At 45.4% G+C, this 25,960-nt stretch overlaps 1 protein-coding gene across 5 annotated transcripts in view; it reads left to right on the top strand.

Annotated features, from left to right (window-relative positions):
- LOC124111860 (talin-1-like) overlaps positions 1 to 25,960 on the top strand; it is a 325,376-nt gene that overhangs the window by 126,024 nt on the left and 173,392 nt on the right. For 2 of the 5 annotated variants that reach the window (XR_007220682.1, XM_048395665.1), the window contains exons 34-49: positions 2,928 to 3,050; positions 3,789 to 3,932; positions 6,624 to 6,653; positions 10,584 to 10,613; positions 12,909 to 13,070; positions 15,397 to 15,537; positions 15,970 to 16,151; positions 17,954 to 18,188; positions 19,977 to 20,147; positions 20,928 to 21,074; positions 21,644 to 21,742; positions 22,037 to 22,156; positions 23,607 to 23,753; positions 24,503 to 24,669; positions 24,849 to 25,032; positions 25,669 to 25,794. Coding sequence is in view for 4 of the 5 variants with exons in the window: in XM_048395665.1 (XP_048251622.1) it covers positions 2,928 to 3,050; positions 3,789 to 3,932; positions 6,624 to 6,653; positions 10,584 to 10,613; positions 12,909 to 13,070; positions 15,397 to 15,537; positions 15,970 to 16,151; positions 17,954 to 18,188; positions 19,977 to 20,147; positions 20,928 to 21,074; positions 21,644 to 21,742; positions 22,037 to 22,156; positions 23,607 to 23,753; positions 24,503 to 24,669; positions 24,849 to 25,032; positions 25,669 to 25,794 (2,208 nt within the window). In the remaining variant the exon portion in view is untranslated. Of the gene's footprint in view, positions 1 to 2,927; positions 3,051 to 3,788; positions 3,933 to 6,323; positions 6,342 to 6,623; positions 6,654 to 10,583; positions 10,614 to 12,908; positions 13,071 to 15,396; positions 15,538 to 15,969; positions 16,152 to 17,953; positions 18,189 to 19,976; positions 20,148 to 20,927; positions 21,075 to 21,643; positions 21,743 to 22,036; positions 22,157 to 23,606; positions 23,754 to 24,502; positions 24,670 to 24,848; positions 25,033 to 25,668; positions 25,795 to 25,960 lie in introns of all 5 variants that reach the window. The other 3 variants (XM_048395666.1, XM_048395664.1, XM_048395663.1) reach the window with 2 other exon arrangements.

Here is a 25,960-nt window from a genome sequence, read left to right as displayed (position 1 = left end):
ACTGGATTGTCTGGTCATAGCTGGAATATTGCTGAGTGCAGCGTTACATAAACAAGATACCAGATATCTAGCATATTCTAGTCAGTGCCAACATCCATGTTACTAGATAGGACTGACGTGTTTCTGAACTCGCTGTCATTGTGTGTCCATGTTTGTGACGCTTCATGTTGTGAGCCATCATTCATCTCCTCATGCACCTGACACCCCCCACACAGTTGACGCCTGTACGCCTGTACAGGAAGGTCACAGTTAGAATAGGTCTTCTGCAACCCATGCTTGTTGTAGAGGCCACACACAGTTGATGCCTGTACGCCTGTACAGGAAGGGCACAGTTAGAATAGGTCTTCAGCAACCCATGCTTGTTGTAGAGGCCATACACAGTTGATGCCTGTACGCCTGTACAGGAAGGTCACAGTTAGAATAGGTCTTCAGCAACCCATGCTTGTTGTAGAGGCCATACACAGTTGATGCCTGTTCGCCTGTACAGGAAGGTCACAGTTAGAATAGGTCTTCAGCAACCCATGCTTGAAGAGGTGACAAACAGGATCGGGTGCTCAGTTTACTGACATCTTTGATGTGTATCATCATATCCCAAGTGCATAGATTGATGCTCATGATGTCAATCACTGGATTGTCTGGTCCAGACTTGACTATTTACAGACTGCTGAAATATAGTTGAGTGTGACGTTATACAACAAACAAACATACAGCAAGCATACAAACAAACAAACAAACAAACAAACATACAGCAAGCATACAAACAAACAAACAAACAAACAAACATGGGAAATGAATGATCATCCTCTGTGGCTGGGCTATGTCATCGTGCTGCCAACAGCATTCATGAATGTTTATCATGCACTGATGTGCCTGCCCAATATGGATTGTCCATAAACCTGAACTAAGATAGCTGGAATATTGCTGACTGTGGTATAAAGTAAAGAAAATTCCAGACTCCCTGATTTTCCATCTCGACTTTAAGACTCGTGAAGATCCAAGTTGGAATAGGTCTTCAGCAACCCATGCTTGTCGTAAGAGGTGACTATGCTTGTCGTAAGAGGCGACATGCGGGATCGGATGGTTGACTCACTGACCTGGTTAATGCATGTCATCGTATCCCAATTGTGTGGATCGATGCTGATGATATCAATCACTGGATTGTCTGGTCCAGACCCGATTACTTACAGACCGGTGTCATATAGCTGGAATATTGCTAAGTGCGGCGTTAGACAACAAACAAACAAACAAACGACATCTCCACTTTCCATATGTGTGAATCTGTGATTGTTTCATCATCAGCCAACAGGGGGTCACCTGGAGGTAAGAGTTTATTGTACACGGCTGTCCTAGATTACACCATCTTCTTCATGTAGCTGCCTCATTTCATCTCAGTACTGGTGTCCTGTGTTCTCATCTTGTTTTCTACGTTTTCATATTTTGATTCATTACAATTTTCTCCTCGTCGTTGTGTCAGTGTTGAAAATCAACCAGGCCCTTTCCACTTACACTAAGTTCACTCCTATCTAGTCAGTGAGAGTAAGTTGACAGGTAGATTGCTTTGATAACCCATAGTTCTGCTAACAACAGTCTGCTGCTGCTTTACCTGAGTCGAGTTAAACACCCCCGTGACGGTCCTGGGTGGAATTGGTCTTCAGCAACACATGCTTGTCATAAGAGGCGACTAACAGGATCGGGTGGTCAGGCTCACTAACTTGGTTGATGCGTGTCATCGTATCCCCATTGTGTAGATTGATGCTCATGATGTCAATCACTGGATTGTGTGGTCCAGACTTGATTATTTACAGACCGTCGTCATATAGCTTGAATATTGCTGAGTGTGGCGTTAAACAACAAACAAACGAAACTAACAACAGTCTGTGACTTTACCACAAGCCCAAAGCCTGAGACAAGTTAAAAATTATGTTCAGTCTTGTAATCTCGGCTTATAATAGCCCGTTTTAGAACAAAACAGCTGAAAATGATGCTAAGATGCAAGTTCAGACAAGCAAACTCTAATGTTTCTTGTGGGACAGACTGACAATAACATTAGATCCTTAGCAGTCTGATATAAGACTGTTATTATATGAGGATTGGATGGCTAAAATGGCTGACCTGGCTGGGTGCTCACTCTATCAGTCACTGGTTTCCTGGCCCAGCTTTGATTATTTACAGTCAGACATGTTATAGCTTGTTGATTTCCATCCCCAATTATATGTTCATGTTACTTTTATCTTCATATGACTATAACCGGTTAACCATTAAGAGCTGACAGTTAATAATGATGTGACATTTGTTGAGCAGTGATTCAAATAAGAAGAAGTACTGGGGTCCTTTAGGTTTTCTTCTGTACTATTTGAATCTAGGGAGCCCTAAATCTTTAACTTTCAACTTTTCCTGCTTAGTTTTTAACAATGTGGGGCGTAAAATATCAACATCTAAGCACAGCCATTATTATTTTGCATTCAGAACTGCCTGTTTACATTTGGTTTCAAGATAGGTAAGCTGTTCCAAATGATATGCTTGCTCATACAGAGAATTTAGAAGTTGATTGTCTAATTAGAAAGTTCACCTGACATAATGAGGATGTTGATGGAATATCGGAGTTAAACATCGGATCTCCAGTAAACTATGGTTATAACAAACTCAAATGGGCCACTACTTTTAATTCGTTATAACCGTAGTTCGTTATAAGCATATGTATAGCATATATATACAGCAGTGACTTGGGAAAAAAATAAGTTTGTCATATTCGTCAGTTCGTTATAAGCGTGTTCGTTATAAATGTAGTTTACTGTACTTGAGATTGGTCCATGTGTGTACCCATCTGTATGTCTGTATGTCCTGCCTGTTGTCTGTCTGTACGTCGGTGGTCTGTAGCTGGTCTGTGTGTTGAAGGTCTGTGGCTGATGTCTGTGTCTACATTTCAGAGTCTGGGAGAAGCCATGACAGGAATCTCCCAGCATGCCAAGAGAGGAGACATTGATGAGTTCTGTGACTCTGTGAGGAATTTCGCCAACTCCGTGTGTGGACTGACAGAAGCCTCTGGGCAGGTAGGTGTTACGCAGTTATACCACGTTATTCCATGGCGTTGTCTTTGGTGTGGAACCAAACTCACTGAAAATGTCAGTATTCTTCATCAGAGATCAGGGCTTCAGACCACTGTCTTTGACTCAGCGATTCTAGAGAATATTTCACAGGCATGTCCAGACCTAGTGGATGTTCTGGGGGCACGGGTGGCCCAGTCGTTTAAGGCGCCACGATTCGCTGTGCAGAGTTGCGTCCCTTGGGCACGCCAGAAACCTATGGTTGTGGGTTCGAATCCCGGTTCGCCCCGATTATGTTTCTAGGTTTGTCAGCACCATACCCGTGCTCGTGGGTTTCACCGAAGTGGTAAACGTCTGAGACCTGCATCACTTGTATTGCAAACTGCCATGTTGATGTCAGTGTACATGACATAAACGCATTAGGAAATATGTGTGTGACCCCATGGATTCCAGGTTAGATTTGGCCTCCTACAACCTATGATGGTAATAAGAGGAGACCAAATGGATCGGGTTGTTAGGCTTTGTGACTTGGTGACTTGGTAGAAAATGTGTCATCGTACCCCAGCGATGTGGATCTTTCTCACAATATCGATCACTGGATTGTCTGGTCCAGAATTGGTTATTAACAGATCGCCATCATATAGCTGGAATATTGTTTAGTACGATGTTAAAAAATGAACAAAGAAATGACACTCTGTGTGTGCTGTTGTATGGAGACTGCATGAAGGTATGTCTGTATTGCAGGCTGCCTACCTGGTAGGTATCGCTGACCCTGCCTCGGAACCCGGCCGGCCCGGCGTTGTGGATCAGTCCCAGTTCTCCCGGGCCAACCAGGCCATTCAGATGGCCTGCCAGAACCTCACCAACCCTGCCAGCTCACAACAGCAGGTAGGTGGCGCTGTGCTGTGCTGTGCTATCATTGTCTATACACTGCCTGCAGACCCCGACTTCCAAGCAGGGTGGTGTTTCGACCACATTACACCATCTTACCTCTTTTGAATCATAAAGTAGAAAATATAATTATGAAATGGAATTTCATTTGAAAGAATTTAAAAAAAATATAATTATGGGTATTTGTTATTGAAGTTTAAAAATGAACACAAAATATTGATTGACATAACAAAACATAGGTACATGCATAATATTCCTGTAATTGTTAGTTAACTGAAATGACTGTTATGAACGAAAATCACACACAAGGACGTAACTCACACGCAATCAAGGGGGGAAATAAACTAAAATTGAACATGACGTCTTTTCTTATCCAGGGATTTATCTAGACTGCAGTCTGTAGAAAATGTCAGTGTAAAATCCAAAATTTGAAGTGAAAATGTGTCCATTTCATGCTATTATCTATAAAAATGATGTCTTATAGTCCGTATTAGGAACAATGATGAGAAAGTAGCTTTAATGTTTAGTTTTACATCATAAATTACAATTTTAAGATACAATTTTAAAATAATCTGCAGTTAGGAAAATAAGTAATTTAGAAAATCCCATTTTTGTACAAAAGGAACATTTTTTTCCAAACTTGCCTGCCAAGAGCATTAGTTTGGAATTCTAGATATATCCCTGTTGTGATTTTATTGTTATTGACGTGAAAATGTGTTTTGTTGTGGAACACTTCGTAATTTGATCAGTTTAAATATTATTTAAAACTGAAGTAAAGAGTTTGATAAACATAAATTATCTTAGATAAAATGTCATTTTTCATAATTGATTATTGATCAAATTTATTTGTGAATTCTAAAGTTGTAATGTTTTTTTCTGTAGTGAGCATGAAGCTTGTGTCTTGGGTAGTCAGCCATGTTCTGCATTGCCTTGTTTATTCCAACACATCTAACATCAACATCAGCAAATAAGATTTTGGACCACTTCTACAAAATATGTTTGAGCAAAACATCCCTAGAGTGTGCTCGTCGTCACGGTGTCATACCACTGTCTAGCAGTAGGGAGTGATCTAAGACCTAGTTAGTTCAAGCCGGAATGAATACCGCCCTGTGAACTCCGCCTCATACCACTGTCTAGCAGTAGGGAGTGATCTAAGACCTAGTTAGTTCAAGCCGGAATGAATACCGCCCTGTGAATCTGATCCTGTCATCTCCTTTGGTCTTGGCTGTAGCATCTTCCTGAGGCAAGGGAGTTAACTGACCTTAAAAGTCAGGTTACCACCCTTGCCAAACTAGGCTGGAATGATGGAGTTATGTTTTGGCTGGACTAAGTCTATCCATCGTCCAATCAAAATCCTTTAACATACTGTAACTCGACAGCCGGTTCATAAACAACATGGCGACCGCCCTGCTGATTTCGGTTAATTGGAGGATTTGCATAGCATGTGTACTGTCAACTGGGCATTGACAGATATTGTCCAAATCTTTTCATGTATTTAATCAAGGTGCTCAAGTGATTTGATGCACTTCGCGAGGTAAAATCCTTTTTATTACAATAGAGATCTTTACTGTCGATGAAAATGGAGGAAACAAAACTCCAAAGTTCCTAACAAAAATTATGTAGACACATACAATTGTGCCAGACTATCATGTTTTGGTGAATTGTTTGGTTAGTGTGAACAAAATAAGGATTAAAATATTTCAAATTTCATTTTGGTTCTTCAAGACGTTTTGTGAATGTGTTACAATTATCATATTGATGAAGCCAGCATCGTTGGGCCACAGTGTTGTGTGCTGGACCTGAGGTTACAGTCATCGATAAGAGAATAATACTTTTCAGAATATATTTTTCACTTTTAAAGTTTTGGGGATTTAAAAAAAAAAGAGATTTAAAAAAAAAGAAGTATTCCTAAGTATGGATACGGAAGGTGACGAGCCGCTCTAAGATGTTTTGGTGTACAGTGTAGATGAGTGGGATACGCCTGTGTACAGCATGCCTGTTGTATGCCCTGTGATCTGCTGGAGACCCCTAACACTCGCTACACTCCCACACCTTCAGGTGTAACAGTAAATATGTATCACAATAAATAATTAGGTGACTGTTATTTGAAACTTATTATTTAAGTTACTATTGTTTAACATAGTGAATAATCAAGATTAAAGTGTTCTTGTATTGAGGGTATATATGTAATAATAAGTTGTGTGATCTTGTTGAGACAATGTAGCTTTAAGAATCTGATGAATTATGTTTGATTTCGTGAAAGCATGGTAAATAACAATATGAAGAGCTGTTAAAGCTAAGTCAGTGATAGGTAGTGGTGATAAGAGGAATCCTGCTATTACAACGGAACTGCATGGTGTGAACTTTCCACTTTGACCTTTGACCTAGGTGAATGTTCAAGCGCAGGTATGTGTTATAGGCCTATACTTACCACCTGTGTTAATCTGTATTATTGACATAACCTCAATAATAATAATAACTGTTTTCATTGGTTGAGCGGGTCAACTCAGATGTTAACTCAATGTTGATTGGTTCAAATTGTCTTTGAATTCATATTTAATAATTATTTATCAATTTGTCCTGATTTGAACCAATCAGGGCGTGTTCTCTCTGAATTGACCCTGCCAGTGAGACTGCTCGTTATGTGTTTGTTTAACAGTAACCATGGTAACTTTTTGTTTTGTGAAGTACTACGAGTCATGGGCTGTAAGATCTATGGTAAGCTGGCATCCGTTTTGCCCGACACGTCATGTCCGAGGTCCTCGGCCATCAATCGCTTCTGTCAGTTCCGCCCACAGTCTTCAGTTGCGTCTTGTCTCATGCATGCTTACACAGGCTGGTCCGGCCGCTACACAGCGTACGTAGAAGGGGACTTACGTAGGGACTGCGTTCTGTATGGTCCGGCCGCTACACAGCGTACGTAGAAGGGTACTTACGTAGGGACTGCGTTCTGTATGGTCCGGCCGCTACACAGCGTAAGTAGAAGGGTATTTACGTAGGGACTGTGTTCTGTATGGTCCGGCTGCTACACAGCGTATGTAGAAGGGTACTTACGTAGGGACTGCGTTCTGTATGGTCCGGCCGCTACACAGCTTACGTAGAAGTGGACTTACGTAGGGACTGCATTCTGTATGGTCCGGCCGCTACAAAGCGTACGTAGAAGGGGACCGTGATGAATGTGACTTACGTAGGGACTGCACAATGTATGTAGAAGGGGACCGTATTGAAAGTGACTTACGTAGGGACTGCAGTCAGGCTGGTCCAGCCGCTACACAGCGTATGCAGAAGGGGACCGTGATGAACGTGACTTACGTAGGGACTGCAGTCTGTATGGATAACTTCGGATGCAGTGACAGGTCAGGTGTTAATATATCGTATCGTAGGCAGGGAGTGTAGGCATAAGATAGGTAGGCATAACATAGGCACAGAATGTAGGGGACCATATTGAACGTGAAGTACGTTGGGACTGCAGTCTGTATGGATAACTTAGGATGCAGTGACAGGTCAGGTGTTAATATATCGTATCGTAGGCGGGGAGTGTAGGCATAAGATAGGAACAGAATGTGGAAGGGGACTTGTTGAATGTGACTTACGTAGGGACTGCAGTCTGTATGGATCACTAAGGATGCAGTGACAGATCAGGTGTTAGTGTATCTTATTGTATCATATCGTAGGCACTGACTGTAGGCATAACATAGGCACAGAATGTAGGGGACCGTATTGAACGTGACGTACGTAGGGACTGCAGTCTGTATGGATCACTTAGGATGCAGTGACAGATCAGGTGATAGTGTATCATATCGTATTGTATCGTAGGCAGGAAGTGTAGGCATAACATAGGCGCAGAATGTAGAAGGGGGCCGTATTGAACGTGACATACGTAGGGACTGCAGTCTGTAGGGATCACTTAGGATACAGTGACAGGTCAGGTGTTAGTGTATCGTATCGTATCATATCGTATCGTAGGCGGGGAGTGTAGGCATAACGTGACGTACGTAGGGACTGCAGTCTGTATGGATAACTTCGGAATCAGTGAAGGGTCAGGTCTTAGTGTATCGTATCGTATCATATCATATCGTATCGTAGGCGGGGAGTGTATACATAACGTGACGTACGTAGGGACTGCAGTCTGTATGGATAACTTCGGAATCAGTGAAGGGTCAGGTCTTAGTGTATCGTATCTGTATGAACCTTGGCAGGAGACGTAGTGAAAGTACTGTACATGGACTATAATATAAAGAGGTGATGGCGTCGAGATGAGAAATATGACAGGTACATAACATAGGTTTGAAATTACTGCCAAGAATTGGCCAGAGTGCTACAAGCAATACAGGACAAGAGATATCTCCATTGTAATATCGCAGTAGACAGTAGGAGACACGAGACATGTAGCTTCAGGATAATCTCTAGCATCAAGCCGGGCCAGCCTCAGGACATCGTGACGTACCATGTGCCACATCAGTAATCATCCTCAGTTGATTACTCGTGCATATTGAGCACAACTCTTTTTTTCTAGATGTGCATTATCCTAATGTGGACTCAGTTGCTGTTTAAGTTTGTAGGTCGTGTACAATGTAAAGGCTTTTCATAATTTTTAAACACTGGTTTTATAATTGCTCATTAATTTTCTGTATCCGTTAACTGTACGTATATATATATATATACATGCCCCAGATGTATAAGTGTTCCTCTTGTCCTCCATCAGCTGAGGCCTTCTGTAACTATTGTAAACATTAGCAGTTTTCCTGTAGCTAGTATCTCCCAGTAGTCACGTAATCACATGTATAAACTTCCTTTTCAAATATGGTCAGTGTAAAATGATAAACTGTAACATGAATGTAAAATATGCTGATCTATTATTTTCATATTGTCGTCTTCAAACAGTTTCTTGTTGATTAATGTAAACCAATTGCAGGGGCCTGTTTCAGGGGATCTTAGCGCTACAACTGTTGTAACTAAAAATAAGTAGCGCTAAGATAGATAAATTGCTTACCTCATTGTTATACTTAGCTCATCCCAGTTTAATGTTCTCTGTTTGTGTTTTGCTTTAAAAAACTGTATCAGGGGAGATAATCTGGGTTTTTGTTTAAAATTGTTAATATTGTCGTTGTTTAAGAGACTACTAATACTGTTGTATTTTATTAATGTGCTGTTTTTCTTTAGAAAAACTCTTTAGCAGGGGAGATAATCCAGGGTTATTTTAAATGACTTTTAATATTGATGTCGTTATTATTGACAATCAATTCATTATGTGCTGTACTCTTATATAGCACATTAACATCAGGGGAAGTAACTCTTGTACAACTAATTATGATGCACTCGGCATGTTGTATTGCCAGCATGTATCAGCTGAGAACAGTTCCTGAAAGCACATGTTTATATCAGTGATATGTGATACACGCAGGACTTGACATATGCTGCCATGTTTTACTGTGCAGTTTTCCCAGACATTATTGAGAGTATATCCATGCGTCAGTCCCAGATGAATTCTACAATAAAGGCATACCCATTCCCCTAAAACTTTAATACAAACTCATTATGTTGGTTAGATGTACGTGTGCTTGGTTTATGTAAAAGAGGGAGTTAATGATGGAGGAGTAAGCATATACTCCGAAATAATAAAGAAGTGTTCCTCATAATAAAGAAGTTGACATCCATCAATTCTCTCTCTTATGTGATCACTTCCAAATGCCACTCAAAGACTTGATAGTTTATGTGGTCATGATACCACCAGAAGGTTTAAAAGTGAGAATTATTTATTTCGAATTTCGTTTTATTGTGGAATTCATATTTTGTATGTTTGAATCACATGTTAAATGTTTGACCATCATTCGAATGTAGAGTAGGGCTAGCTGATAGAAATCTAAGTTATACTCAGAGGGAAACAATCAACAGTAGTGTGAAATATCTCCGTATCCCTGGCAATAGTTGAGTTGTACTATATGAAAGTGTTACCTTATGAGGGGCGGTCGGGTAGCCTAATGGTTAAAGTGTTCGCTCGTCACGCCGAAGACCCGGGTTCGATTCCCGACATGGGTACAATGTGTGAAGCCCATTTCTGGTGTCCCCCGCCGTGATATTGCTGGAATATTGCTAAAAGCGGCGTAAAACCATACTCACTTACTCACTGTTACCTTATGAAAGTTATGTATAACCCAACCAACAGAATAGCATCAAACACCTTGGTTTCCCTGTGTAATTCTCAATAATGTCTGGTAGTACTGCTCATCTGTTCTCCTCACGACGAAGGAGTCGGTGTTACCATGGTAACAGTACAAGCTAACCATGTATTGTACAAGTAACATCCATTAATGTCATTATTGTTTTGTCAGCCTAATATTTCCTGATGTCATGTTGACATCTGTGTTGTGTGAGCGCCCCCTGTGGGGGTTCCTGGTTAGAGTGCGTGCCCAGCAACCTACGCTGGTCGTGAGAGTCGACTTCATGGAGTCGACTTGGTTGATTGCGTGTCATCGTACCCCATCAGAGTGGATCGTTGCCCATTATATCAATCACTGGATTGTCTGGTCCAGACTCGGTGTTACAGTGGGCAGTCATACAGCTGGAATATTGCTGAGTGCTTCTTTTAACAACAAACAAACGTATATTGAGTTACCATAGTTACCGTGAATCTCCTGATCTCTGCAGGCTGTTGTGCGCCTCCCATCCCGAGAGCAGGTAACACCACACAGATTGTTCATTGGTTGCACACTTCTCAATTGGCTTTCAACTTTGCCCCTGGAGGCGGAATCCACAAGACTTGCTCGCCTTCACAATGCCGTCCTGCCCCCGCCCCCTGCCCTTACAGCCACCCCCACTCCCTTACACCACCCCCACTTCCTTAAAGCCACCACCACTGCCCTTACAGCCACCCCCCCCAGCCCTTACAGCCACCCCCCTGCCCTTACAGCCATCACCACTCCCTTACAGCCACCTCCACTCCCTTAAAGCCACCACCACTGCCCTTACAGCCACCCCCCCAGCCCTTACAGCCACCCCCCAGCCCTTACAGCCACCCCCACTCCTTTACAGCCACCCCCACTCCCTTACAGCCACTCCCTTACAGCCACCCCCTGCCCTTACAGCCACCTCCCCTACCCTTACAGCCACCCCCACTGGCATTACAGCTACTCCCCCCTGCCCTTACAGCCACCCCCACTCCCTTACACCACCCCCACTCCCTAAAAGCCACCACCACTGCCCTTACAGCCACCCCCTGCCCTTACAGCCACCCCCACTGGATGCATTCAATCAGTTTCCTCTGGAAGCTATACAGAGCTTACTTCCCCTTTATGAAGCCTAAATGTTCCCAATTCCTTGTCCAGATCATCCAGCTAGACCTTACAGGGATGCGATGGTAGACAGGGACCTATGTACCCCCATGCTTGTCTCCCGTGCAGATGCTAGGGCAGGATAGGTCCTCAGTACCCCTGCTAGAGCAGAATAGGTCCCCAGTACCCCATGCTAGAGCAGAATAGGTCCCCAGTACCCCATACTAGAGCAGAATAGGTCCCAAGTACTCAAGGCTTGGGCAGAATAGGTCCCCAGTACCCCATACTAGAGCAGAATAGGTCCCCAGTACCCCATGGAAGGGCAGAATAGGTCCCCAGTACCTTTGCTTGTCTTACCGTATTCAGTTACTTTACAGTCAGTTACACTAGGGATCCCTGACACAATAGACCCCGGTATTCCATGCCTGTAACGTGTATCCATTGTTGATCATCCATCACGAGTACTTGGCTGTGTGGCCGCCAGGGAGGACGAGGTTCAAGCCATGATGTACATGATTATGTCGGTCTCCTGTTGTTGACACTGTCTTGTTGCCACCCGTCACCCACCACCAGCACCGTGTCCATGTCTGTATGTCCTCAGTGTCTGTATGTGCCACGAGTGTACATTGTAAGGTCAAATACCCCGTACAGTTATCAGGAAAAATGTGGGGGTCGGGTAGCCTTGTGGTTAAAGCGTTCGCTCCTCACACCGAAGGCCAATTCCCCAAATGTGTTAAAGACCATCCCTTGTGTCCCTGCCAAGATATTGCTGGAATATTGCTGAAGGCGGCGTAAAACAATACTCACCCACTATTAGGAAACATGGCCTTCATTGGGCATTAAGAAATCTGGCCCTCGTGCACATTTCAGCGCAAGTTCAATGCGAAAAAAAAAATGTCTCACCCTCACTCACATACCATTAACACAGTAAACATATTTGTTTCCACACCAGTTATTATTTAAATTGGTGCCGAAAACCAACCATTTTGTATCTCAAAATAATGGAATTTATGTTGACCAGTTTCCGTTTTATATGTGCTGCTTTTGTTATGTAGCATCCCCTCATGTCACCCTGCCCCCCATTGACACACCCACCCCCTCCCATAGACACGACCCACCCCCTACCTCCCACCCCAGCCTGCATGACCACGCCCTGTCCTTGTCAGGACACATTCAGCTTCAGTTTCGCAAGAGCATTTAAGTGTTAAATACGAAATTGTCAAATTGATTTTGTAATGTAAGCTTTCTCTGTGGCTGTCATGTGTGGAGTCTGTGTTCAACTCTGTTCAAAGTGTCCATTTGATCACCGTGAAATGTTGCAATTCTAAAACATGCTCAAATATCTCCTTTGAGACAACTGTTATTAGATATACTCAACGTGGAAATTTGTTCTGCCATAAATTCTGAAATTTCACTGTTGCTTCATCTGCACTTTCAGTTTGAGCATTTTGGCACATTTCTTCTAGTTACATCAATTTCACATTTTTCTTCTGTTTGGGCAATTTTGTGTGTTGGCGAAGGTGCGAGCACGTTTAGCTGAAATCTCGCCATAATCAACTTAAGTTGAAGTGTCACCATCAATGTTAAACTAATTCAATATGTTGCATGACACTAAACATTTCCGTAATACGAACTGAAAGTAACCTGACCTTGACATTGGAACAACGTGGAGATAGCATGATGTGATGCTGTATGGTTGCAGGTGCTGTCTGCCGCCACGGTCGTCGCCAAGCACACGTCCGCGCTGTGTAACGCCTGCAGACTGGCCTCCTCCAAGACGACCAACCCTGTTGCCAAGAGACATTTTGTACAGAGTGCCAAGGACGTGGCTAACAGCACTGCCATGCTAGTCAAGGCCATCAAGGTGAGAAGGCGTTCTGACTGTGTGTTTGTGGCAGTGTGATACAGCTGTATGGTGTACTGACCGTGTGTTTGTGGCAGTGTGATACAGCTGTATGGTGTACTGATTGTGTGTTTGTGGCAGTGTGATACAGCTGTATGGTGTACTGATTGTGTGTTTGTGGCAGTGTGATACAGCTGTATGGTGTACTGACTGTGTGTTTGTGGCAGTGTGATACAGCTGTATGGTGTACTGACTGTGTGTTTGTGGCAGTGTGATACAGCTGTATGGTGTACTGACTGTGTGTTTGTGGCAGTGTGATACAGCTGTATGGTGTACTGACTGTGTTTGTGGCAGTGTGATACAGCTGTATGGTGTACTGACTGTGTGTTTGTGGCAGTGTGATACAGCTGTATGGTGTACTGACTGTGTGTTTGTGGCAGGGTGATACAGCTGTATGGTGTACTGACTGTGTGTTTGTGGCAGTGTGATACAGCTGTATGGTGTACTGACTGTGTGTTTGTGGCAGGGTGATACAGCTGTATGGTGTACTGACTGTGTGTTTGTGGCAGTGTGATACAGCTGTATGGTGTACTGAACTGTGTGTTTGTGGCAGTGTGATACAGCTGTATGGTGTACTGACCTGTGTGTTTGTGGCAGTGTGATACAGCTGTATGGTTTACTGACCTGTGTGTTTGTGGCAGTGTGATACAGCTGTATGGTGTACTGACCTGTGTTTGTGGCAGTGTGATACAGCTGTATGGTGTACTGACCTGTGTGTTTGTGGCAGGGTGATACAGCTGTATGGTGTACTGACCTGTGTGATACAGCTGTATGGTGTACTGACCTGTGTTTGTGGCAGTGTGATACAGCTGTATGGTGTACTGATTGTGTGTTTGTGGCAGTGTGATACAGCTGTATGGTGTACTGACTGTGTGTTTGTGGCAGGGTGATACAGCTGTATGGTGTACTGACTGTGTGTTTGTGGCAGTGTGATACAGCTGTATGGTGTACTGAACTGTGTGTTTGTGGCAGGGTGATACAGCTGTATGGTGTACTGACCTGTGTGTTTGTGGCAGTGTGATACAGCTGTATGGTTCACTGACCTGTGTGTTTGTGGCAGTGTGATACAGCTGTATGGTGTACTGACTGTGTGTTTGTGGCAGTGTGATACAGCTGTATGGTGTACTGACCTGTGTTTGTGGCAGTGTGATACAGCTGTATGGTGTACTGACCGTGTGTTTGTGGCAGGGTGATACAGCTGTATGGTGTACTGACCTGTGTGATACAGCTGTATGGTGTACTGACCTGTGTTTGTGGCAGTGTGATACAGCTGTATGGTGTACTGACTGTGTGTTTGTGGCAGTGTGATACAGCTGTATGGTGTACTGACTGTGTGTTTGTGGCAGTGTGATACAGCTGTATGGTGTACTGAGCTGTGTGTTTGTGGCAGTGTGATACAGCTGTATGGTGTACTGACTTTGTTTGTGGCAGTGTGATACAGCTGTATGGTGTACTGACCTGTGTGTTTGTGGCAGTGTGATACAGCTGTATAGTGTACTGACTGTGTGTTTGTGGCAGTGTGATACAGCTGTATGATGTACTGACTGTGTGTTTGTGGCAGTGTGATACAGCTGTATGGTGTACTGACTGTGTGTTTGTGGCAGGGTGATACAGCTGTATGGTGTACTGACTGTGTGTTTGTGGCAGTGTGATACAGCTGTATGGTGTACTGACCTGTGTGTTTGTGGCAGTGTGATACAGCTGTATGGTGTTCTGACTGTGTGTTTGTGGCGGTGTGATACAGCTGTATGGTGTACTGACTGTGTGTTTGTGGCAGGGTGATACAGCTGTATAGTGTACTGACTGTGTGTTTGTGGCAGTGTGATACAGCTGTATGGTGTACTGACTGTGTTTGTGGCAGTGTGATACAGCTGTATAGTGTACTGACTGTGTGTTTGTGGCAGTGTGATACAGCTGTATGGTGTACTGACTGTGTGTTTGTGGTAGTGTGATACAGCTGTATGGTGTACTTACTGTGTGTTTGTGGCAGTGTGATACAGCTGTATGGTGTACTGACTGTGTGTTTGTGGCAGTGTGATACAGCTGTATAGTGTACTGACTGTGTGTTTGTGTCAGTGTGATACAGCTGTATGATGTACTGACTGTGTGTTTGTGGCAGTGTGATACAGTTGAATTGTGTACTGACCTGTGTGTTTGTGGCAGTGTGATACAGCTGTATGGTGTACTGACTGTGTTTGTGGCAGGGTGATACAGCTGTATGGTGTACTGACTGTGTTTGTGGCAGGGTGATACAGCTGTATGGTGTACTGACTGTGTGTTTGTGCAGGCCCTGGACAGTGACTTCACAGACCACAACCGGCAGCAGTGTGCAGAAGCATCTCGGCCTCTCATCAATGCAGTGGAGGAACTCACCACCTTCGCCTCATCACCGGAGTTCGCCAGTAAACCCGCCAAGATCAGCCACCAGGTACACAGGCTGGGTCGTTGTTTTTATTTTCCAACCAGGATTATTTCTTTAAAAATCCATAAAAAAACGAAGACTTTATGAAATGTCTTTAGTTCTGCCTTGTTATCTTTGTAATTGTATATAAGTGGTAGGATGTACGTATATATATGCCTCCCCCCTCCCCCCAAAGTTTTTAGATCCATGCAGATGAAATCATGGAACTGTATAGAATAAGCAGGGAATTTATTTGTATTTTCACTTTTTCTGCACAAATGATCTGAGTTGCCATCTACCTAATTGTAAAAGTGGTAGTCCACAACAAAATATCACTAGTCCTTCTTGAATTTTAATCGGACTTGCAGATTAATATTTACTTCAGATTAATGTATACTTGGTAAGTCTGTCACAGCAGCCCTGTGGACCATGCTAGTTACTGGTGTGTGGATGTTGCAGGCACGGCGTGCCCAGGAGCCCATCACGATGTCGGGCAAGGCGATGATCGATGGGGCGTGTCATATGCTGCAGGCCGCCAAGCAGCTGGCCATCAACCCCCGCGACCCCCCCACATATCAGCTGTACTCCAACCACTCCAAGAGCGTGTCCGACGCCATCAAGAGACTCGTATCAGCCATCAAGTAAGTTCCCAGTCTCACATCACATGCAGTTGAAACCTGTGAAGACCCGGGTTAGGTTTGATCTTCAGCAGCCCATGCTTGTCATAAGAGGTGAATAAAAGGATCTGTTTGCAGACTCACTGACCTGGTTGATGCATGTCATCGTATTTCAATTGTTTTGATCGATGCTCATGATGTCAATCACTGGATTTTCTGGTGCAGATTCAATTATTTATAGACTGCTGTCATTTAGCTGAAATATTGCTGAGTGTGGCGTTAAACAAAAAAGGTACTAGCTATCTAGCATGATCTAGTCAGTGCCAGCATCCACATGACTAGATACGACTGACGTATTGTCAACTTCTCCCTGTCACTGTGTGTCTGTATGTTGTGAGTCAGCAGTGCTACAGCAGTTGAAAGTGATAGACAACACGGTCACCTACTAACTGCTGTATAGGTCTGTATTGATTATCCTCACCCCCGTCTCACTCCCTCTCCTCACCCCCACAGAGACACTGCCCAAAGTCAGAGGGACCGTATATATCTGTACTGATTATCCTCACCCCCGTCTCACTCCCTCTCCTCACCCCCACAGAGACACTGCCCCAGGTCAGAGGGACCGTATATATCTGTACTGATTATCCTCACCCCCGTCTCACTCCCTCTCCTCACCCCCACAGAGACACTGCCCCAGGTCAGAAGGACCGTATATATCTGTACTGATTATCCTCACCCCCGTCTCACTCCCTCTCCTCACCCCCACAGAGACACTGCCTAAAGTCAGAGGGACCGTATATATCTGTACTGATTATCCTCACCCCCGTCTCACTCCCTCTCCTCACCCCCACAGAGACACTGCCCCAGGTCAGAGGGACCGTATATATCTGCACTGATTATCCTCACCCCCGTCTCACTCCCTCTCCTCACCCCCACAGAGACACTGCCCCAGGTCAGAGGGACCGTATATATCTGTACTGATTATCCTCACCCCCGTCTCACTCCCTCTCCTCACCCCCACAGAGACACTGCCCCAGGTCAGAGGGACCGTATATATCTGTACTGATTATCCTCACCCCCGTCTCACTCCCTCTCCTCACCCCCACAGAGACACTGCCCCAGGTCAGAAGGACCGTATATATCTGTACTGATTATCCTCACCCCCGTCTCACTCCCTCTCCTCACCCCCACAGAGACACTGCCTAAAGTCAGAGGGACCATATATATCTGTACTGATTATCCTCACCCCCGTCTCACTCCCTCTCCTCACCCCCACAGAGACACTGCCCCAGGTCAGAGGGACCGTATATATCTGCACTGATTATCCTCACCCCCGTCTCACTCCCTCTCCTCACCCCCACAGGGACACTGCCCCAGGTCAGAAGGACCGTATATATTTGTACTGATTATCCTCACCCCCGTCTCCGGACACTGCCCCAGGTCAGAAGGACCGTATATATCTGTACTGATTATCCTCACCCCCATCTCACTCCCTCTCCTCACCCCCACAGGAACACTGCCCCAGGTCAGAAGGACCGTATATATCTGTACTGATTATCCTCACCCCCGTCTCACTCCCTCTCCTCACCCCCACAGGGACACTGCCCCAGGTCAGAAGGACCGTATATATCTGTACTGATTATCCTCACCCCCGTCTCCGGACACTGCCCCAGGTCAGAAGGACCGTATATATCTGTACTGATTATCCTCACCCCCATCTCACTTGCTCTCCTCCACCCTCAGGGACACTGCCCCCGGTCAGAAGGACCGTATATATCTGTACTGATTATCCTCAGCCCCCGTCTCACTCCACCCTCCACCCACAGGGACACTGCCCCAGGTCAGAAGGAATGTGACACTGCCATCGACAAGCTGAACCACACAATCCGCGACCTGGACCAGGCCTCCCTGGCGGCCATCAGCCAGAACCTGGGCCAGCGCAATGACAAGACTCTCAAGTCCTTCCAGGAGCAGATGATCAACAGCGGCCGCGAGATCCTGGACACCATCGAGGCCATCCAGCGGGCAGCCAAGTGCAAGCCAGAGAACCTGGGACACCTGGTCAGTGGGCAAGGCTGGAGAGTTACTGTGTAACTGTGTAACATCTAGTTACTGGGATATCCCAGCAGGCAAGGCTGGAGAGTTACTGTGTAACATCTAGTTATTGGGATATCCCAGTAGGCAAGGCTGGAGAGTTACTGTGTAACATCTAGTTACAGGGATATCTCAGTGGGCAAGGCTGGAGAGTTACTGTGTAACATCTAGTTACAGGGATATCTCAGTGGGCAAGGCTGGAGAGTTACTGTGTAACATCTAGTTACAGGGATATCCCAGTGGGCAAGGCTGGAGAGTTACTGTGTAACATCTAGTTACAGGGATATCCCAGTGGGCAAGGCTGGAGAGTTACTGTGTAACATCTGTGTAACTGTGTAACATCTAGTTACATGGATATCCCAGTAGGCAAGGCTGGAGAGTTACTGTGTAACATCTAGTTATTGGGATATCCCAGTAGGCAAGGCTGGAGAGTTACTGTGTAACATCTAGTTACAGGGATATCCCAGTGGGCAAGGCTGGAGAGTTACTGTGTAACATCTGTGTAACTGTGTAACATCTAGTTACAGGGATATCCCAGTGGGCAAGGCTGGAGAGTTACTGTGTAACATCTAGTTACTTGGATATCCCAGTGGGCAAGCCTGGAGAGTTACTGTGTAACATCTGTGTAACTGTGTAACATCTAGTTACAGGGATATCCCAGTGGGCAAGGCTGGAGAGTTACTGTGTAACATCTGTGTAACTGTGTAACATCTAGTTACAGGGATATCCCAGTGGGCAAGGCTGGAGAGTTTCTGTGTAACATCTGTGTAACTGTGTAACATCTAGTTACAGGGATATCCCAGTGGGCAAGGCTGGAGAGTTACTGTGTAACATCTGTGTAACTGTGTAACATCTAGTTACAGGGATATCCCAGTGGGCAAGGCTGGAGAGTTACTGTGTAACATCTGTGTAACTGTGTAACATCTAGTTACAGGGATATCCCAGTGGGCAAGGCTGGAGAGTTACTGTGTCACATCTGTGTAACTGTGTAACATCTAGTTACAGGGATATCCCAGTGGGCAAGGCTGGAGAGTTACTGTGTAACATCTGTGTAACTGTGTAACATCTAGTTACAGGGATATCCCAGTGGGCAAGGCTGGAGAGTTACTGTGTAACATCTGTGTAACTGTGTAACATCTAGTTACAGGGATATCCCAGTGGGCAAGGCTAGATAGTTACTGTGTAACATCTGTGTAACTGTGTAACATCTAGTTACTGGGGTATTGGGTTGACTCTGTGCTGCTATCTATAAACGGTTTTGATTTTGACTTATAGCTGCACTGTTCTACGTCTTTTTTTGAACTTATCGGGCAGGATAAAGAATCTTTACCATCAGGTTTTCAGCTCAATCAGTAATATTTTTGTTGCACAATCTAAAATATGTACTCATATTTGAAGTTAAGCGTCTTAGGAAAAGAATCATGTTGCACTTGTCGTTAGATCACGATGCATGCACTTTGCTGAAGCAGATTTGCATCGGGAATCCATTAGGAACACACACAAAGGGACAGCCAGAAGTTCTTTGTTGCCAGGAATCAGAGTTGCAGGATTGTGCTTCAGCAGCTAGAGTGATGGAATGGTGGCAGTTATTTTATTAACTTCTTACCCAAACTGTTCTTAATATCTTTTCTTCTAAAAATGTGCATTGCCAAGGAGCCATGTTTGTAAATGATTTTGCATCCAATCATCTGTAGAAATGAGGCCTGCTTGATGCAGTCCAGTACAATGTCCTCACTCTTGTCCTCTGTGTCACAGATCAACACCATGTCCTCCTACTTCGAGCCTCTCTCTGACGGGGCTATCGGGACAGCCTCCAAGAACCTCAACTCCAAGCAACAGATGAACGTCCTCGACCTGTCCAAGACAGTTGCGGAGTCAGCTCTTCAGTTCCTCTACGCTTGTAAGGAGAGCGGTGGAAACCCCAAGGTAGGTGGAGCATGAGAAGTAGGGCATGCAGATCCAGGAGGTGGACACACCGCCATTGTAATAGAGGCTTAGCCACAAGTACATTGTAACCTCATTGAGATGTTAAACAAGGTGGAGCAGGAGAAGTAGGGCATCCAGATCCAGGAGGGTGGACACACCCCCATTGTAATAGAGGCTTAGGGGTGTACTGACCTGTGCGTTTATGCAGGCCCTGGACGGGAGTATCATTGTCACAATGTCTGCGACCGCCTCATGGTCTAGTGGATAGAATGGAAGGTCAGTGGTTCATTCCCCGGCCGCGTCATACCAAAAGTCATTAAAAGCTGGTAATTGTTGTTACCCTGCCTGGAGCTCAGCATTAAGGGGCTAAAACAAGGACTGGTCGGCTCGGAGTCAGTATACTGTGTCTGAGTTGGGGTATTCATGTTAAACTGCGGCATGGTATCTCAGTGAGCTAGCACTATAAATCAGTATCAGTCCGGACTAGTACAAGCAGCCACACAAACTCACACACACACGTGCATGCACGTTGCTATATAAGTGCAATAATCTTGGATGCGACGTTGAAACCCATTTCACCTCACCTCATACCGAAATATGTTGAAAGATTGTACTTGTTACCCTGCATCAAGGGAATAGATTAGGACTAGTGGGCTCGGATTCGGCATAATGTGTCAGAGAGTCAGTGTAGCTGTGTTTTGGGAGAAATTTTGAAAATGTGTCACAGAAAATACATGTAATCAGGGAATATGTATCTGTATGAACTGTGTGATGTTGCAGGCGATGCAGGCTCACGGCAACGTGGACGGAGCGGCGGAGGACATGAAGGACGTCCTCCAGGACCTGCTGCAGACCATCGAGGAGGCCGCCTCCCAGTCTGGCGCCGTCAGCAGCATGATCGACAGCATCAGCAAGTCCATGGCACGGGTAGGTGTCCATGTCGTCAAACACGTTGATGGTTAACAGGACTTTATCCCTGTGGTGATTCTGCATTCCCCAGCAACATTTGCTGGTCGTAGGAAGTGACCGAATCAGGTGATGGGGCTTAGTGACTTGCTTGATCGTGTGTCATCGTTCCCATCATCATGGATCGTTCACTGGGTTGTCTGGTCCAGACTCGATTATGTACAGGCCACCATTATACAGCTGGAATATCGCTGTGTGTAAACAAGAAACACAATTTGACTTTATCATGCAGAAGTGTAGCTGTGAGGTCGGATGTAGTGTTATAAGCTCCATGTGTCAGTCTACCATGGCGGTTTAAAGCTCTACTTCTGAGTGGTCTAATCCTTTGAATGTGTTAGACTGTGATTTTGTTGTTGATCACATAACTGCAAAAGAAACTATTTCTTTGAAAGCACTTCTTTCTTGGATCCTACTGGGAGGCAATTTCCAGTACAGATTTTACTTGATAAAGATTATTTAATACTGTTCCCAGATTATAGTGTGTGAAGGTAAGTGTGCAGGAGGTTATCATTGAGCTGTGACTGTTCCAGACTGACGAGATTATCGCCACGGAGGGAACATCGTTTGTGGACTACCAGACCAACATGGTGCGCCTGAGTAAACAGATTGCCCGGTCAGCACAGGACATGGTGAGAACAGCAGGCTTAATGTTGAAAACATAGTTGACACATATCGACACCCTTACGTATGACCTGACACTATAGTTCACAGGAGACAGAACATTCCTCCATGACGTGATGTAGTGGTGGATATAAACTGGAAACCATTCTTTCCTGAAGAGTGATTACGTAATGGACTCCTCGACAAAGTCTGAAAAGCCCTCTGGACAGCATAACTGTCTTGACTTGGCTCTGGAAAAGCTTATTAGGAATACGTCATCAGTCCTTCAATGCTTCACACTGATAGTTTGTGTTGTGCTTCAGATCGGCAAGTCCACCACCAACGTGCAGGACCTGGGGCAGCTGGCCAACCTGTTGACCCGGGACTACAGCCAACTCTCCAACAACTCCCGCGGAGCCGCCGCCGCCACCAACAACCTCGAAGTAAGCTGCCCACATTGTTCTGTAGCCCCACAACACAGCCTCCCATACAGCTGCCCACATTGTTCTGTAGCCCCACAGCACAGCCTCCCATACAGCACAGCCTCCCATACAGCACAGCCTCCCATACAGCACAGCCTCCCATACAGCTGCCCAGCATTGTTCTGTAGCCCCACAGCACTGCCTCCCATACAGCTGCCCACATTGTTCTGTAGCCCCACAGCACTGCCTCCCATACAGCTGCCCACATTGTTCTGTAGCCCCACAGCACTGCCTCCCATACAGCTGCCCACATTGTTCTGTAGCCCCACAGCACTGCCTCCCATACAGCTGCCCACATTGTTCTGTAGCCCCACAGCACAGCCCCCCATACAGCTGCCCACATTGTTCTGTAGCCCCACAGCACAGCCCCCGATACAGCTGCCCACATTGTTCTGTAGCCCAACAGCACAACCCCCCATACAGCTGCCCACATTGTTCTGTAGCCCCACAGCACAGCCCCCCATACAGCTGCCCACATTGTTCTGTAGCCCCACAGCACAGCCCCCCATACAGCTGCCCACATTGTTCTGTAGCCCCACAGCACAGCCTCCCATACAGCTGCCCACATTGTTCTGTAGCCCCACAGCACAGCCCCCCATACAGCTGCCCACATTGTTCTGTAGCCCCACAGCACAGCCCCCCATACAGCTGCCCACATTGTTCTGTAGCCCCACAGCACAGCCTCCCATACAGCTGCCCACATTGTTCTGTAGCCCCACAGCACAACCCCCCATACAGCTGCCCACCATTGTTCTGTAGCCCCACAGGAGAGCCTCCCATACAGCTGCCCACATTGTTCTATAGCCCCACAGCACAGCCCCCCATACAGCTGCCCACCATTGTTCTGTAGCCCCACAGCACAGCCTCCGATACAGCTGACCACCATTGTTCTGTAGCCCCACAGCACAGCCTCCCATACAGCTGCCCACATTGTTCTGTAGCCCCACAGCACAGCCTCCGATACAGCACAGCCTCCAATACCATACGGCCTCCCATATTTGTTGTCTCGTACAGTTTCAGCCTGTGATAGCAGCAACTAGTCTGAAGCCAATTCCAGTAAAAATTCTTCTGGTCTAGTAAGATCAGCTTATTTTAAGTGAGTGAGTTGGGTTTTATGCCGCTTTGAACAGTATCTAAGTTATTTTACGGCATGTCAGCTTGAAGTGGGAGGAAAGCCTGAAGTGATGCAGGTCTCAGACATTTACCACTTTGGTGACACCCACGAGCACGGGTATGGTGCTGACAAACCTGGAAACATAATCAGGGGAACCTGGATTTGAACCCACAATCATAGGTTTCTGGCGTGCCCAGTTGACAACATCTCAGATGACTGTGTTGTTGCAGTGTAAAGTGTAACGGTAATTGGTTTTATATTGCTGAAGGGACGTACAATGTACATATTTCTGTGTAGATCGGCAACCGGATCCGGACGGCGGTGCAGGACCTGGGCCGGAGCTGTGTGGAGGTGGTGCAGGATGCTGGCAACCTCCAGGCCAACCCCACCGACTCCTACGCCAGGAAGGACCTGTCAGAACACGCCAAGAGCATCTCAGAGAAGGTGGGTGTCCTCTCATAGTGACACAGAACTTGATGCAGAATTGTCTCAATCTATGTATCAGTGGACCTTAGTCAGACTCATATGATTGATTTTGCCTACCTGTAGGCCTTGGCCTGAAAGTCATAATTGATTGTACCTACCTTTGGGCCTTGATCTGAAAGTCATAATTGATTGTACCTACCTTTGGGCCTTGATCTGAAAGTCATAATTGATTGTACCTACCTTTGGGCCTTGATCTGAAAGTCATAATTGATTGTACCTACCTTTGGGCCTTGATCTGAAAGTCATAATTGATTGTACCTACCTTTGGGCCTTGATCTGAAAGTCATAATTGATTGTACCTACCTTTGGGCCTTGATCTGAAATTCATAATTGATTGTACCTACCTTTGGGCCTTGACATGAAAGTCATAATTGATTGTACCTACCTGTAGGCCTTGACATGAAAGTCATAATTTATTGTACCTACCTGTAGGTCTTGACCTGAAAGTCATAATTGATTGTACCTACCTGTGTGTCTTTGTTTGGAAGTCATAATTAATTCTGCCGAACCATGGCCCTTGGTCTGCCTATTGACCTTGATGTGACTATTGACCTTGATCTGACTGTTGACCTGGGTATGACTGTTGACCTGGGTCTGACTATTGACCTGGGTCTGATTATTGACCTTGGTCTGTCTATTGACCTTGGTCTGACTAATGACCTGGGTCTGGCTAGTGACCTTGGTCTAACGCTGTTCCTGTCTTGCAGGTCTCCTTCGTCCTGGCATCCCTCCAGGCCGGGTCTCGTGGCACACAGGCCTGCATCAACGCAGCGAGCACCGTCAGCGGCATCATCGGCGACTTGGACACCACCATCATGTTTGCGACAGCCGGAACCCTCAATGCTGATGGCTCTGAATCCTTTGCTGATCACAGGTGGGGATCTTATTGACAGTCTTGGCAATAGAGTGGCTTACATTATGTCGTTTAAAGATTTAGGATACACAACAGTGTGACTTGCACAGTGAATATGAACTCATTGTTGCACACGTCCTTATAGCACAGTAACAGTTCCTTTGGAATATTTCATGAACCATTAATCATCCATGTTCCAGGGAGAGCATCCTGAAGACAGCCAAGGCCCTGGTTGAGGATACTAAGACTCTGGTTGCCGGGGCAGCATCCAATCAGGAACAGCTTGCGGCAGCTGCTCAGACAGCTGTGAAGACCATCACGAGACTCGCTGATGTGGTTAAGCTGGGGGCAGGATCGCTGGGGTCTGAACAGCCAGAAGCACAGGTAAGGAACACACGACACTTGAACAATAACTGTTTACACAGGGACATGACACTTGAACAATAATTGTTTACACAGGGACATGACACTTGAACAATAATTGTTTACACAGGGACATGACACTTGAACAATAATTGTTTACACAGGGACATGACACTTGAACAATAATTGTTTACACAGGGACATGACACTTGAACAATAATTGTTTACACAGGGACATGACACTTGAACAATAACTGTTTACACAGGGACATGACACTTGAACAATAATTGTTTACTTGTTTGTCGAGTCTTTTTACCGTGTGTTCCAATTGGCTTGAAAATGGTAGCATGTAGTGTCCCTTTAGGCATATGACTTTGTTTAAAATGTCTGCCTCTTTTCACCCAGCACTGAATGGGTACCCTGTTGGATTCAATGAAATTGTGACTGTTAACTGTTGTCTAAACACATTTGAGCAGTTGTGAATTTGAAAATGTGCAATGCAAATTCATAATTTAATAAAATAATATTAATATTTTGTTGGGACCCCAATTATCCCAGGTATTCCTAGTTTGTGGTGGATGCCTCTTGGTAATATTGTTGATCCTAGCATAAAACTGTCAATAAACTCTTCACTGATCTCCTGTATCGACCTGCAGGTCCTCCTGATCAACGCCGTCAAGGATGTCGCCTCCGCTCTGTCCGACCTCATCAGCGCGACCAAGAACGCCTCGGGGAAGAGTGTCAACGACCCCGCCATGCTACACCTGAAAGACTCGGCTAAGGTAGGTGTTCACTGTTGTCCTTGTGTCTAACCCGCATGGCTCTCCGCTAACATCAGCTCTGTACACGGTCCTCTCACTAGCCAGGACTAGTCTACTAGCCTTGTTTCAGACAGTAGTAAAGGTGTGTGTACTAGCCTAGGCTACCAGCCATACTGGGCAATACATG

This window comes from Haliotis rufescens, unplaced genomic scaffold (genome assembly GCF_023055435.1).
Source record: "Haliotis rufescens isolate VD_foot unplaced genomic scaffold, xgHalRufe1.0.p SCAF_14, whole genome shotgun sequence".
Lineage (NCBI taxonomy): Eukaryota > Metazoa > Mollusca > Gastropoda > Lepetellida > Haliotidae > Haliotis > Haliotis rufescens.
The sequence above is the reverse complement of the archived record's forward strand: the minus strand, read 5'-3'. Positions and strand labels throughout refer to the sequence as shown.